At 39.1% G+C, this 13,741-nt stretch overlaps 1 protein-coding gene across 1 annotated transcript in view; it reads right to left on the bottom strand.

The window, feature by feature from the left end:
* Positions 1-5,503, bottom strand: part of LOC102045216 (stromelysin-1-like) — a 6,426-nt gene extending 923 nt beyond the window's left edge. Inside the window, exons 1-8 of the mRNA XM_005417717.2 lie at positions 5,341-5,503; positions 4,953-5,197; positions 4,346-4,494; positions 4,121-4,252; positions 3,101-3,262; positions 2,482-2,701; positions 1,221-1,354; positions 507-666 (exon numbers count right to left, since the gene is read on the bottom strand). Of these exons, the coding sequence (XP_005417774.1) occupies positions 507-666; positions 1,221-1,354; positions 2,482-2,701; positions 3,101-3,262; positions 4,121-4,252; positions 4,346-4,494; positions 4,953-5,197; positions 5,341-5,445 (1,307 nt within the window). The 5' untranslated portion in view covers positions 5,446-5,503. The remainder of the gene's footprint in view (positions 1-506; positions 667-1,220; positions 1,355-2,481; positions 2,702-3,100; positions 3,263-4,120; positions 4,253-4,345; positions 4,495-4,952; positions 5,198-5,340) is intronic.
* Positions 5,504-13,741: the final 8,238 nt, after the last annotated feature.

The following is a 13,741-nucleotide window of genomic DNA, read 5'->3' as shown; positions in this document are numbered from 1 at the left end:
AACATTATTACAGACTAATTATTAGTCTAAGATTACTGCTAAGATTACAGACTAATTATTACTAAGATTAGCTGAACTGTTTCTTAGGAAGTAAATATTTTCGTCTCCTTCTATAACTTTCTTGATTTGTCATTTATAAATTTCATAGAGAAATTCTGCTTCTTAGTAACTACTGAAGGAATACCTGACCTGACATGACAACAAAGTCCACTCGATTTATATTTTTATACTAATTATAATACATTGCATTTTTATACTAACTTACACTGCTTCTTAATGAGTAAACAAAACTCATTTGCCCCTTAATCACAGCCTGATAAGAGTAAGTGAACACTCAGGTGTAACAGACTTTGTTTAATAAAAAGACCTGAGCAATTGAGTTTCAGCTTTAAGCAGCTGAGAAGGCTGACAAAAAGAGGACATGAACATCCTGTACAAATACTCTTATCACTTGATTAAAAAAGCTCTTTTGATTATCTCTTGTACAGAAGAGAGAAGAACCTTACCTCCAGTACTTGTTGCCAACAAAGAAATAGGTTCTCTTGGTACTTTGGTCGTGAACGGCTGCGTCAATTTTCCTGACGCTGCTGGGGAAGCCCAGGTTCTGGATGGGCTTGGGGAACCCTGGCTCTATTCTGTAGCCACTGACAGCCCAGTACTGGCCATCTACAGGAAAACAGAAAAAGTTGTAAGGATTCTTGAGGAGTCTGATCTCCTTTTTGCCAAAGCCCCAGAGCTTTCTGTGTAGTAAATGCCAAAAACAGCACAGATGTCCAGCTGAGAACATTACCCACTTAGGACTCACTGAAGTCTGAATATCTCACAGCTGCTGGATTTTCTATTTTTTATAGTCATTAAGAGTATTATATACTCAATAATTAAAAGTCAATATATTTTTAGGTGTGTTTCATCTTTAAAAATGTATTTAGATAATGTAATGTAGGAATTAATTTTGTCTCAGGTATGGTCTTTGCTGTCACTGACCAAAGGAAGTCTATGTAGGACCATTGTGAAGCAGCATTAGTTACTGACAGTAAAATAATTTGCAAAATTTAAGTGGGTTTAAATATTAAGAATATCCTGTATTAGTGGTAGCACTAGCCTTAGAGTTAATATGAATATTAGCATAATATACCTTCCATTATGGTTAAATAACATTTAGTAACATTGCTATAACTTCACATATGCATTAAAAAATGATGAAAATGTAAGAGAAGTACCTTTGAAAAATAGCACTCGATCCTTCTTGTCAACCTCATATGCAGCATCAAAGCCAGCTATCAGTGATGGCCAGAAGGAGAAGATGGTGTCATGCTCAATTTCTGAGAAATATGGACTTTTGCGCCAGACAAACCTGTTAGAAACAAAACCAGCAGTGCTTCATTGTCTGTCATCTCATTAGGAGATCAAAGGCCCATAAATGTACTTGAAATCCTACTGTCTGGGTGCTGGAACCAGTGTTCCCTATGAGGCAGAGGTACCACCCCTTTTGGGATGCAGTCCTTCACTCTGCTCCCTCACAGACCTGTGCCTTTTGCTACAGGTTGCTCTGAGGTCACAGAATAGTTGAGGTTGGAAGGGACCTCTGAAGCTCATCTTGTCCAACTCCTGACTCAACCAGGGTCACCTGCAGCTGGTGGTCCTGTGGACTTCAGCATTTGCACCATAATGGTTTGTCCAGGACACCTTAGGATATCTGTGTCAGTGCTGACAACTGCAGCTTTTTCTTCATCATGACCCATGTAGGTAGGCACAGCTCATTTCAATTTGGTTGCAAAGGTTAAATAAAAATTCTTGAGAAACACGTTAAAACCCAGGTTAAGAAAGTATTGCTCTTTCCCCCTCCTCTTTCAAAACTATTAAGCTACAATCCTTCATATGTTTTAGAAGGAAAATCAGACCCACATCATCAAAGGAAGCTTGTTCAATCCAAACACAACTACTAAGACAAGAAGGGGGTGAAGCCCTGACCCTGCTGTTTGCTCTTACCAGGGTGGATGTGCCCAGCCAGCAACTCTCTACAGTGAGTGCCAGTGTGCCCAAAACAAGGCCACCCTGCAACAGCAGAGACTCTCTGTAGACAATACTGGTCTAGTGCAGAATCCTAGGTCAGAGTGACACTAAAAATCACCAGAGACGTTTTCCACAGCTCCCTGGCCCACACACAGGATAGTGTGATGCAGACAGTGCTGCATGTAAAGCAGCTGCAGGCTGAGGAGTGACACTGGAATTATTCGGCCTTGAACAATTTTAATAGACATGGACAGTGATGTATGATGGATTAAAGCCTTGTACTCATTAGTAAACCATGTTACTCACCCAGCACAGGTGGCTTGCAAAATTTTTCAAAGTTGCCTTAACACTTACAGAAAAAAAATATTTTCCTTTATAACCAAGGGAGGATAAATTCCTTGAACTGAGCTTTGTGCTTTGCCTTTGTGAGTCTAACAAAAAGATGTTGCTGGAAATAAAAGCACTTACCCGTCTTTGAAGAACAGTGTTTCCCCACGGAGAGTCGTGACAGCGTCAAAAGTCAGATGAGGGTCACAGTCCTCTGGTCTTTGGGGTGGCTTGGAGGGTGTCATTTCTGTTGGTTCTTCCCTGGGAGACATTGGAGTTGATGCTTCTGCAGGTACCATTTCAGTTGGTTCTTGTGGGGGAAAAGCTTCTGTAGGAAGTGCAGGAGATTCCTTGGGGGGTCCTTTGGAAAATAAATAAGTGTGGAATTGGAAGGTGGATCAGAGCAGTTCATGTCACAGCATTTCAGGCAGTACCGTGTGAAGCCAAGTGTATATGCAGATGTGCACATACAAAACCACCCTTCTGTGGAATGTAAGAGAGTTTCATGCTACAGATGTGGGCTGTTCCTCTGATATCACTGGGGAAAGGCTCTTGGAACTTTTGACTAACTGGAATGCATATGGTCTACAGATTCCATTTTGCAGTGTAGACTGTTAGCCACAAAAACCCCAAGAGATTTGCCCAAAAATAATAACAGTATTTTTCTTGTAGTAGGAAGTTTGGTACATTTTATCTGCTGGGTAAAATTAATTATAAATTGTTATCCATCATTCACCAGAAAATGATGCTTCTTGCTTACCATAGAGGGCTTGAATGCCATCAATGTCATCCTGATGAAGTTGGTAGTTCCTTGTATCCACGGCCATATATACAGGATACATCAAAGCACCGAAAACGTTGGAATGACTGAGACCTAGTGAGTGGCCCAGCTCATGAGCAGCAACAAGAAATAAGTTGTATCCTACAAAAGATCCACACAAATAACAAACACTAAATAAATTTTTGCTTGACAGCAGGATACAGGCACTATTCTCTCATGTGAGGTCATATCAGTCACAGTCTTAAAAAATGGCAAAATCTAACTATGCCCAAGTAAGAGCTCTCTGGCCTCCTGGAGAAGAAATGAGTTTTGAATCATAGGCATTAATTTCTCACTGGAAAATCACTCTGGGAACAGTTTTTGCCCATGTTGCAGAAATTGTCCAACAAAGACTCAAGGTTTATTTAATACTAACAATTGAAAAGCAGGTGAGAAGGTTTTAGTCACCTGATCAGATTTTGGGAATAATAAATGACATGAAATTCGCCTGGTAACTCCCTCCAAAACCAGTAACATGTAACATAATCCCTGGACACTGCTGGAAACCAGAACAATTCACTGCTATATTTAATTTTATTCACCAATAGATTCAAGATGTTTTTTCCTTTCTAGAAGTTAAAGATGAGCATGACTTTAAATCAGGAAAAAACCCAAACCAAAGCAAACAAACAAATGTGAGAGGCTATATTATTACTTTTAAGGTCATTATCCGAGAGTGAAAGTTTCCTATCTTTTGAAGTCACGATTACCCAACATTGCTATTCCATGCTAACTTAATTTCCTTCACTGGAGCTGTAACTGCAGTCTGCATTAACTTCAAGGGACTGTTGTGACTACATCCTGGACCAAAATATGCACAACTGTTTTACTAAATTTTGCTGACATTTTACATCTCAGTAAATACTGGAACTACTGCCATGGGATATGTGACTTTACAGCATCTTCAAGACAACGCTTTCTAATAAAATAACAGTCAACACAATATTTAAGTTTGCCTACCACCATAGGTCGTAAATTTGGTCCAGTTTTCATCTTCATCAAAATGGGCATCTCCTCCTATCCCACTGCCAGGGGCATAGGCATGAGCCAGAGTTCCTCCTGGACCATCAAAGGAATAGAAGTCACCGTGAACTAAAAATAAGAGGGAAAAAAGGGATGATTTACATTATCTTGCTAAGAAGAAGTGACAAGTACTATGATTCCCTGACAACAGAGATTCCTTACATCCAGCTGCAAAGGAAATCATTATATCTGCTTGACCTCCATAGACCCTGGTGAACCTCAGAGGAGTGACACTGCTCCAGAGCTGGAAGGCTTTTGCAATTGCTTCATCTACATCAGCTTGCAGCATGTCTGGAGTGTAGTTCAGAATCCTGTGAAATAAAGACAAAAGGAATTAAAAGCAACCAGATCACACGTGACTGGGACACATAGTATCAAGGTCAAATATTTTAATCTGTTGTTACAATTATTTATGTGTCTCAAGTGGTTTATTTCCAAAATATTTGTTTACATAACAGATAAAGATTTCACAGTTTTCTTTTATACCTTTCAGAAACCCTAACATTTATACTCAGCTGTATTCTTTCTATCCATTGAGTATATTATTCAGTAGGCTATTAGCTAACTACTGTAAACCCCTATTTTGGTATTCTCATCACTATTTGGTAGCCTGAATAGTTCCCACATTCCTATCCCTTTCATCCTGAATGGAGCTTTTTTATGGAGAAATGCAGAAATAAATAGTAAAGAACCTGTTTACATTACTTCTGCCTAGCATTCACAAAGCTTCCCAGTGGTGTGGAGAAAAATGTGCTCTAATGTATATTACCGATAGGTCACATCTTCTTTCGTCCACGTGGGGCTGCGTGGGAAGGCGCTGTATGAACGGATGTCTGGGATTCCACATCTAGGCTGCTTCATCATGTCCAGTGTCTTCTGATTCAGCTCCCCAGTCACCTCTAGCCCAAAGAATGACTGCATCTCTCGTATTTTGTCAGCCATGTGGTTGAGGTCCTTTGCTTTAAACAGAGAGTGTTTCTCTTCTTTAAAATCATAGAAGTTTTCAAGATATTTCTGATGGGGAAGAAAAAGCAACAGTTTAGAATATAAAACTTTCTTTTCAAGTGCAGAGATCTGGTAATAAAATACATTGCTAATCGATCGCTATGTTCATTTTCTCAATAAATTATTTCATCAGTTCTGTCTGTAGTCCTTACCTTGGCAAATTGCATATCTTCTTTTTCCTTTTCTGGAGCCACTGGAAAAGCAGAGGAACATATAAAATATAATAACTCAAGGAAAAGAAGGGTCTTGGTCTTCATCTTTGTCTCCCTGTCCTACCAGCCCTTGCTAGAAGACCTCTCAATCTCTTTTTCCTCTGTCTAAGATGCACCAGTATTTCACTATTTATATCAGTGCTGTGCTTGCTAAAGTCAATAATGGCATGACTCAGCCTATAACATCCTCTGATTTTCCACAGAAATGCAGAAAACAAATTTGGGTTTAGAAGCAAGCAAACACATGACAGTTTACCTTGCCCAAAACCCCCTGATTTCGCAATCATATTATTGGACAGTATGTTGGTTTTTTTCTTCATTCCTAAATTGGGCTGGACAAAAACTGCCCCATTTTTCAGAGGTGCTGAAGTGACCTGGCTCTTTGTGGGGGTCAACAATCTGTAATTCCTCACAGTGCTTGAGAAGGGACCTCCAGAAACTGCCTTCAGTTTTCTCAAAGTCCTTGCATTCAGGACCTCAGCATGCCAGGAAAAAAAATCTTTCCTTTAGCCCATCTTGTACCTGATAATTTTTGTGACATAGCCAATTATACAAAAAACTAATTTTTCTTTTCTTGAACCTGACATCCCAGCATTGTTACAGAACTATTATTTGGGCTGCTACCTGGCCCATGTAATCATGGATCTATGGCCTCATCCCCTTTCTCCCTCACACCACAAAGTCTCAGTAGAGTACCCCATATCATATATCCTGGTCTGCATGTCCTATTAGCCAAGGGTGCGTTCACAACTAAAGAAGAAACGGAAGAAATCACCCTACAGAACTACAGGCAGCTTTGGGATAAAAGGTCCTCAGCAGAACCTTTTAATAAACTTCTCCAACATCAAATGGAAGGTGATGAGGATTTGTGCCATATATTCCATGCTTCCCATTTTGCCAAAAGTCCTACTTTCAGTTCCTATGACCTTTTCTGAACCTGGTGCACTGCACCTCATGGAGGGATTGCAGAACCACAGTCAGTTGGTCACTGTCACTCGGTGACTATTGACTGTCATTTCTGAGAGAACCATCTTTGGAAACAGAATTCTCCTGTGTTGACTTAATACCCACATGCAAGTTCAAAAGGAGAAACATGAGCTAAAAATAAACCACTTCTCTTTGAACATGAGAAAAATAAGAAAAAAGGAACCACTTCTCCAGTGAGAAAAAACATATTGGAGACTTCATAAAAACAATCCTAGCACCACAGCAGCTGAGCTTTGCAGTCTGCAAAGTGGCCTGGGGAAAGGCATGGCATCCTTCCAAAGGAAACTGGAGTTGAACAGCCTGGCTGGTGTCAGGTCACATTGTGTGTGACCCAGGTCAGAGCCCAGGTCCCTGAATCACTGAGTGAAGTGGTACAAATGTTTATGTCTAAGGCTGCAGTAGGATGAGGGTGGCTGAGCCAATAGCCCACTGCTGCTGTGACGGGGTCCTCCTGTTCCTCCCAGCCTGGCCTGTGCTCTTGCTGTTTTCCTGTGCCCATCTAATACCAAGTGTGTCCTCAATAAACCAATTCAGAGGGCTGAAGCTACAGGAAACAGCCCAGAAAAACTACTGGGTTTTACTCCCACTAAAAATAGTTTGATGCTGAAGTTAGCAAATGCACTGGCACCCTAAGGGGTGAGAAGAGTCTCCATGAAGGAGGGGTGGGATGGGAATAGTGGTACAAGAAGTCAGCCAGGAAGGCTGAGAAGCTAGGAGAGAGAGGGTTTCTCTCTGCTGGTCGTGGAAGAGCATCCCAAGCTGCATTTGTAGGATATGGTTGCATTGCCACATAGAACTCCAGACACAGAGCAGGGACGGTTTAAATACTGCGTTTGTATCTCTGTGCCTGGCAGCAGCAGCTGGCATATGGCACTTATCCTCTGCTTTCAGCTGAATGTTTTGTAAACACCCTGTTTGCTGCGTCCAGGGGAGAATCAGTCAGAGCATTGAGATGCAGCACACCCAGTTGGCAAATATTTCAGTGAGCCTTTTTGGATGTTTAGGAAGACTTTCTTTCTCTGTGACTTTTGCATGGCTGCCAATAGACATGTTGCATCTCCAGTTGTTGGTTTCCTATTCGAGATCCTGTTGCCTGCATCCTCAAGCTGACGTTTATGGAGTAGTTGGTGAGTGTTGGGAGGAAGAGCTGTATCTTGCCTTGGGTTTGGCAGCACGAGTGATGCAATTTCACTGCTGAGGAGCCTGCATGGCTCTGAGATGTGTGAGCAAGTGTGATATTTACACATGGATCCAAGAGATTACTTGCCTTCTTATGCTGAACCCTAAGACAGCAGTCTTAGTGTTCAAACTAATGTGGGTATTCAGTCCTGGGTTTAAGTATTGCAGGATAAAAACAGGAGCTGTGTTGTGGCTTTAATCAGAAGTTTAAAGTGCTTGAAAATTGCATTGCCAGGGGACACTGAAGTTTTACTGGCAAAGATGCAGCTCAAATTTGAATGGAGTGAGCTGATACCTCACATGGCACTCCTGCCTTACCTACAGGTCAACTATTTGATGAGTTCTGCTTCAGGGGTGCCCAGAATCACTTAAATAAAGCAGGTCAGATGCCTGTTTCATGCCTTGGTCCCATAGGTAAAGAGATGCTGCTATTCCCATCCCAGTCCTGGGAAGCTGATCCCTCCTTTGCCCTGAAGTCGCTGTTGTCCTTCTGCTGGGGTGGAGACCATGTAGATGTCGGGGGTGACTTGCCAGCTTATGCAGCAGTGAAGCAGCCAGAATGGGTCCAGGAATACTGCTCATTTCTTCCCTCAGCTCATCAGCATTCAGACTCATTCATCCCATATCGCCAGCAGTTAACCACACACTCAGGGACAGGAGTGGGTGCTTTCCCAGGAAGACCCCTGCAGCACAACAGAGCATTTCACCGACAGCCTGCCAACATCAAGGCTAATATTCTTCCACCACAGAACTGTTTGTCCTCTGGCAGTGCAGTTTGTATTATCCTGTGGGATCTAGTCCAAGTGCCAGGGTTTTTAGAGGATTTGTCAAACTTCTACCTGGGAATTTTGCCATTTCTTTTTTTTTTTTTTCTATTGAGATTTCATCCAGAAATGTCATTCCAGTTCTGCTTGGCATATTTGACTTATGGAAAGAAGTAGAAGGATACTTAACACAGTTGTGTAAACAATTGTCATTAACTCTATAAACAACAGCAAATTAAGTCAAAAGAAGCTTGAACTAATAACATACACACACACACTATAATTTCACCTCCTAAACTTTTTAGAAGGATCTGTAGATGTCTTCTTTTCCACCTCCCCTTCACTCACGCTGTTTCTAAACTCTCCCTACTTGTGGTAAAGAAGCAGGATGTGTTATAATGGTCTTGGACATGCCTGGACATGGAAGAAGCTGCTGGTTTATTTCACTTGAACAGAATTGGAAAATAAATTCATACAAAGAGATTCTGGGACTTGAGGAAAAATAACTGAACAGAAAAAAGACTTAAGCCCTTTACATTATGAGCCAGTCTTTAATAAATAACAGCTGGATCATAGCATGTAAGTGGTTGGGGGAAGTAGGCAAGCAGAAAATTTGTGATGTGGAAAAAGGAAGATCTGCTATTAAAAGACTCAGAAAAACCAGAGAATATTTACTGAAAATGAAACTTTCAATCTCTTTCTGCAAGACTATTTTGAGAGTATTGAAACTGAGCCTGAAAAAGGTATTGACTTGAATTCCATGATTTTTCCTGTATATCCATATACTTCCATTTATCAGTGGAATCTCTTCATCCTGCTTTTCTAATACACAGCTTCTAATAGTAATAATATCTGTCACTTTTCTACTTCATCTAAGCATTTTGTCCAAGTTCCATTGCAAACTGGGAGATGGCATGTAGAGGTAGACTCAATAGCTGATCTTAATTGCACAGGAATTTAGAGATTTTTGATGTCTGTATCCTTGAGTATTATCAGCAATAACAAAGGTGAAATCACTTCCGTATTTGTATTTTGTATATAAACAAGTTTCTTAAGCTGCATGTCATTTCCTCTCAGCAATGTCTGACTTGGTAGCTTAGAGGGCAAGGTCACTGAGTGATTGCCTTGGTGTTACATTATCCATCAGTGAATAAGATGTGTGACAGAATCCAATGCCCAAGAACTCTGGGGTTTGCAGGAGCTAAACTGGAATATGAAAGTTGGAAATAATAGCACCCTTATTTCATATGTGGCAATGTACTGGGGTCATACTCTGAATTTGGACACGGCCTGAGCAATGGGTGTGACAGGAAGCACTGTGGTTGTGATAGACAATTAATTCACTGTTTACTCTTTACCATTCTGGCCCCTATGACTGTCAGGCTGTCACACCAAACCATTGAGGTAACTGAAATGTGGGCAGGATCCTGCCTTTCCTTCTGAAGGGGAATGGCCAGTAAAATGCTGCACTTCTCTCTCCTCCCAAGCACAGTCTTTTATGGTCAAGGACCTGTGCGTAGAAGACCAGGGTGTAATTTATCAGCTTTGTAATAAAAATGACAATGAAATGTTTTAGTGATGTTCTAGAACAAGAAGCCACAGAGCAGAGGGCAATTGCTAAATATAAGAAGCCGAAAGAATTGTATACAAATTGTACGTCTAAAAGATGAAAAATATTTATTTAGTTTAAACTCTTGTAAAAAAAAGGCTAGTCAACGTCTCAAACCACTTCTTTAAAGATGCTGACTAGTGAAGTTGCTCTTATTGTGCATTTGTGGAAATGCTAAGCTAAAAGGAAGTAATTTACTTTCTACATCTCTTTTACTCCTGCATACCAAAGAATATTCTTATTTTGAATACCTGTTCAAGTAATCAAATACCACAGTTAACACATTAAACTGCCTTGGAACATAATTTCAAAATGTTTCTTGACTAAAAAAGAGATGCATTTAATAAATATTGCAAGTATTAAATTCACAATCCATTTAATTTATATGGAAAAAAATTACCTTGAACATATGATTCTTGTAGTTAACAAAGAACCGCTTGTGATTCCAAGGATGCAGAGTCAGGACAAAGCACAGATATGAAATTACTAACTAATATATTAATAAGACACTTTCCAGCAGTGTCTTTCTCCTGCTCACCACTATGTGCCTGCACAGGGATTGCTGAATATCTAGCTGAGGTATTCAAATGATACCTCATCCAAGATATGTTGAACTGTAAAACCTTTACAACTTTAATTGCTAATTAAATTCAAGTGATCTGAGTGAAGCGTGTCAGGGAGGGAGGTGCGCTGCAGTAAAGCAGAGGAAGAGGCTTCTGGGCAGCAGTTTCTCCAACTGTCACTGCTGAGGATGGCACATGGGCCAAGCTTGCATGCACAGTCATGAACATGGACAGGGATTAAGTTTCAGATAATAAATTAAATTATTTTTTCATGCTCACAGTGTTCTCAAGGAATTGGACTCACATGACTTAATTGGAAATGATTATCCAGTGGCCTCCAGCTAATTAAAAAAAAACACAAGACAGGCTCATCAGGATGTTGCTTCACTACAGTTTTGTAAGACTTGATCACAGCCTTTTTTGTCCAAAATGCCCTGGGATATTACTTCACATGCTAAAGACATGCTAAACTGTTCCCAGATTTAAGAGAAGTTCTTCAGGTGTATGTGAACAGAAGGAAGTGCTGTGGGTTGTCATGGAGTTTGAGGAATGAAGTAATAGGCAGCTGTGTAATTCAGAATGACTGATTTTTCCCTAGATCATGCATTTACAAGACACACAGGGCTTGTCAGTGCATCTCCTCTGCCTTTCCTGTAAACACTTCATCATAAGCCCAGTATGATTTCCAGATCATAGGTGAACTTCTTGCAGAGGAGGGCACTTCATCCAGTGTAGCATGTACTCTCTCAGTAGCTAGCTGGGGTAAACCAAGGGAAGCTTACACAATGTCTTTGACAGATGCATTGGACACCAAATCACACAGCTGTGCTCAATACCAAAACCCTCAGTGTCAACAGACACACGATTAGGGCACATATTATTAGCTCCCTCCCAGTCACTACCCACTGTCCACAGGTCAAAACTTGTCTTTCTCTTTTTTTTCCAGTGATAACTATATTATTTCTTTTCCATGGGAAATTTTGGTTACCCTTACCTGTATCTTTGTTTCCTCAGCCCCACATATGGCAATCATCTTTCCTTATAAACATAATATAATACACCTGTAGCTAAACTATAAAAAAATAATCTCATATTGCATTTTATTCTAAAGTCATCTGCTTCTCTTTCAAATCTCCAAAAAATTATTTTTACTCGCATGAACATTTTACTATCTAGTAAGAGTTTCTTTTATCTATGCAATTTAGCAAATAGATACCTGCAGCATCAAAAAATATTTAGGAGATTCAGTTTAATTAATAGTACAAATGTCAAAGGCCATGAGGAATTTGCTGTGGGTTTTTGAATATACTTTACAAATTTATTTTTTTCATAATTTGTGTTCTTGAAGCGGTTACTGATCTTTGGACTTGCACTGCAAAATATAGAATTAGAATTGTCCAATGTGACACGGGATTATCCTTTCAAACACAATAATTCTCAAAGGAGCTACACTATAGGGAATTTGTCTTTGCAGTATCCAAATTTTATTTTGTCAAAACTGGGATGCTGTGTAAAATGGATCATTAGTTCATTTCTCTAATATCTGTGTCATATAGTCTCTCCTTATGCTACTTGAGAACACAAATAATATTTGTGAAGCAATTAAAAAGGCAAGAAAATAGAGAGGGATATTATAATTCTATTCACAGTACATGGAAAAGAATAAAGGGAATAATTGTTTTTGTTGTCAAGGTATTATTAATGTTAGTTGAAGACATGCAGTGAAAGGAAAGCAGGGACATTTTAAACCTTGGTTTCTTTTTAATCTGAAAATCCTCATTCTTTTGACCTGTCACCATTCTTCAAGTGACAGGGTATCTTCCTTTATATTCTAGGAAAATGTAAAGGTGAGGAAAAGATATTTGTTTAAAAAACAGTTCATCCCAATACATCTGAAACCAACTTCTAATACAACATCTAGCAATTATTTCCATGGTTTATTTCTTCTGAGAAGAAATATTGTGTATAGTTTGTTCCCAAGTACTGCAAAGAAAGGACTTCTTGTCCCCCTTTATGATTATTTGAGAATATACTCACTTGTCATTGTAGGATAAAATTAAGAAAAGTATGATTGACATGAAACATTGTTCATTTAATGTAAAGTGAGAAAGAATCTGGTGTGAGTTTCCTTTGGTGTTAATAGAGATTTCAGTGATGGAAGAGTGAAAAAATTCTCCTGTTGCAATAAGGGCTCAAACATGGCTCAATTAGAATAAAAATCATAGTTGGAAAAGAAAGTGAAATAAATTGCTGCCCATTTGGGAAATTCCATAATATGGAATATGAGTTAATCATGAATATGTGTTAAAAGTAATCATACAAGACTCTTAAATTGTTAATAGAGAATTTTTCGTTATTTCTTAAACATAATATGCTTGGCAACTCCTTGTTTTTCTTTGTTCCAACAACAAAATTTCCCTTTCCCTTAAAAATATATAATAGTCAAAACCACCCAAAATTTCCCACATTATGTTTTAGCTCTTCCAAACTACTACACCACTTATTACTTCACATATTCAGAAACCATTTCCTGCTCAAAGCTGACAAATAAAGGGAAAGGGTTATTTTAAAAAAAAATTTAAACCACATTAAATTCAGAAGGTGTTGAGTAGCAAGAGCACTGAAAATATTATGTATAGTTTTCCTCCCGAACTTGGAAAATTTTGATTTCTGGTTTTACACATTTTAAAATACTATTAAATTAAGGCTACTATTATTAATACTATTAATAGTACTACTACTAATAATAATAGTAGCACTGCTACTGTTTAATACTATTGAGATCCAGTCAAATATATATTGCTTGTAAGATACATTTCGAATTTAACAGGAAAAAAATTTCCATGAAACACATCATATAAAAGAGCAGTAATGTTCAGCTAAGTGCTCAGGAACAGAAATATGTAGTTTCTAACCTTACACTGGTGCCATAGCTGATGTACATATCTATCCATGCTCTTTACTTATGAACCTACCTCATACAGAGCAACACAGCCATAAAGAGAGGCATATAGATGGGTAATTATGGTGAAAGAATAAAGTTCAGAGCTCTGATGTTTCTCTCTCACAGTCTGTTTTTTCTGTACTGGGGTCAGGACAACATCCTTACAACCAAAGTATTGTACTACAGATGAATAATCACTCTCAGGCACACAAGAAAGATTGAAACACAGCTCTAAAGCAAAGAAAATGAAAGTAGCAATCTTTGATGAAAACTGCCTTGTAACCCCCAAACTGCA

Source organism: Geospiza fortis, unplaced genomic scaffold (assembly GCF_000277835.1).
Source record: "Geospiza fortis unplaced genomic scaffold, GeoFor_1.0 scaffold16, whole genome shotgun sequence".
NCBI lineage: Eukaryota > Metazoa > Chordata > Aves > Passeriformes > Thraupidae > Geospiza > Geospiza fortis.
The sequence above is the reverse complement of the archived record's forward strand: the minus strand, read 5'-3'. Positions and strand labels throughout refer to the sequence as shown.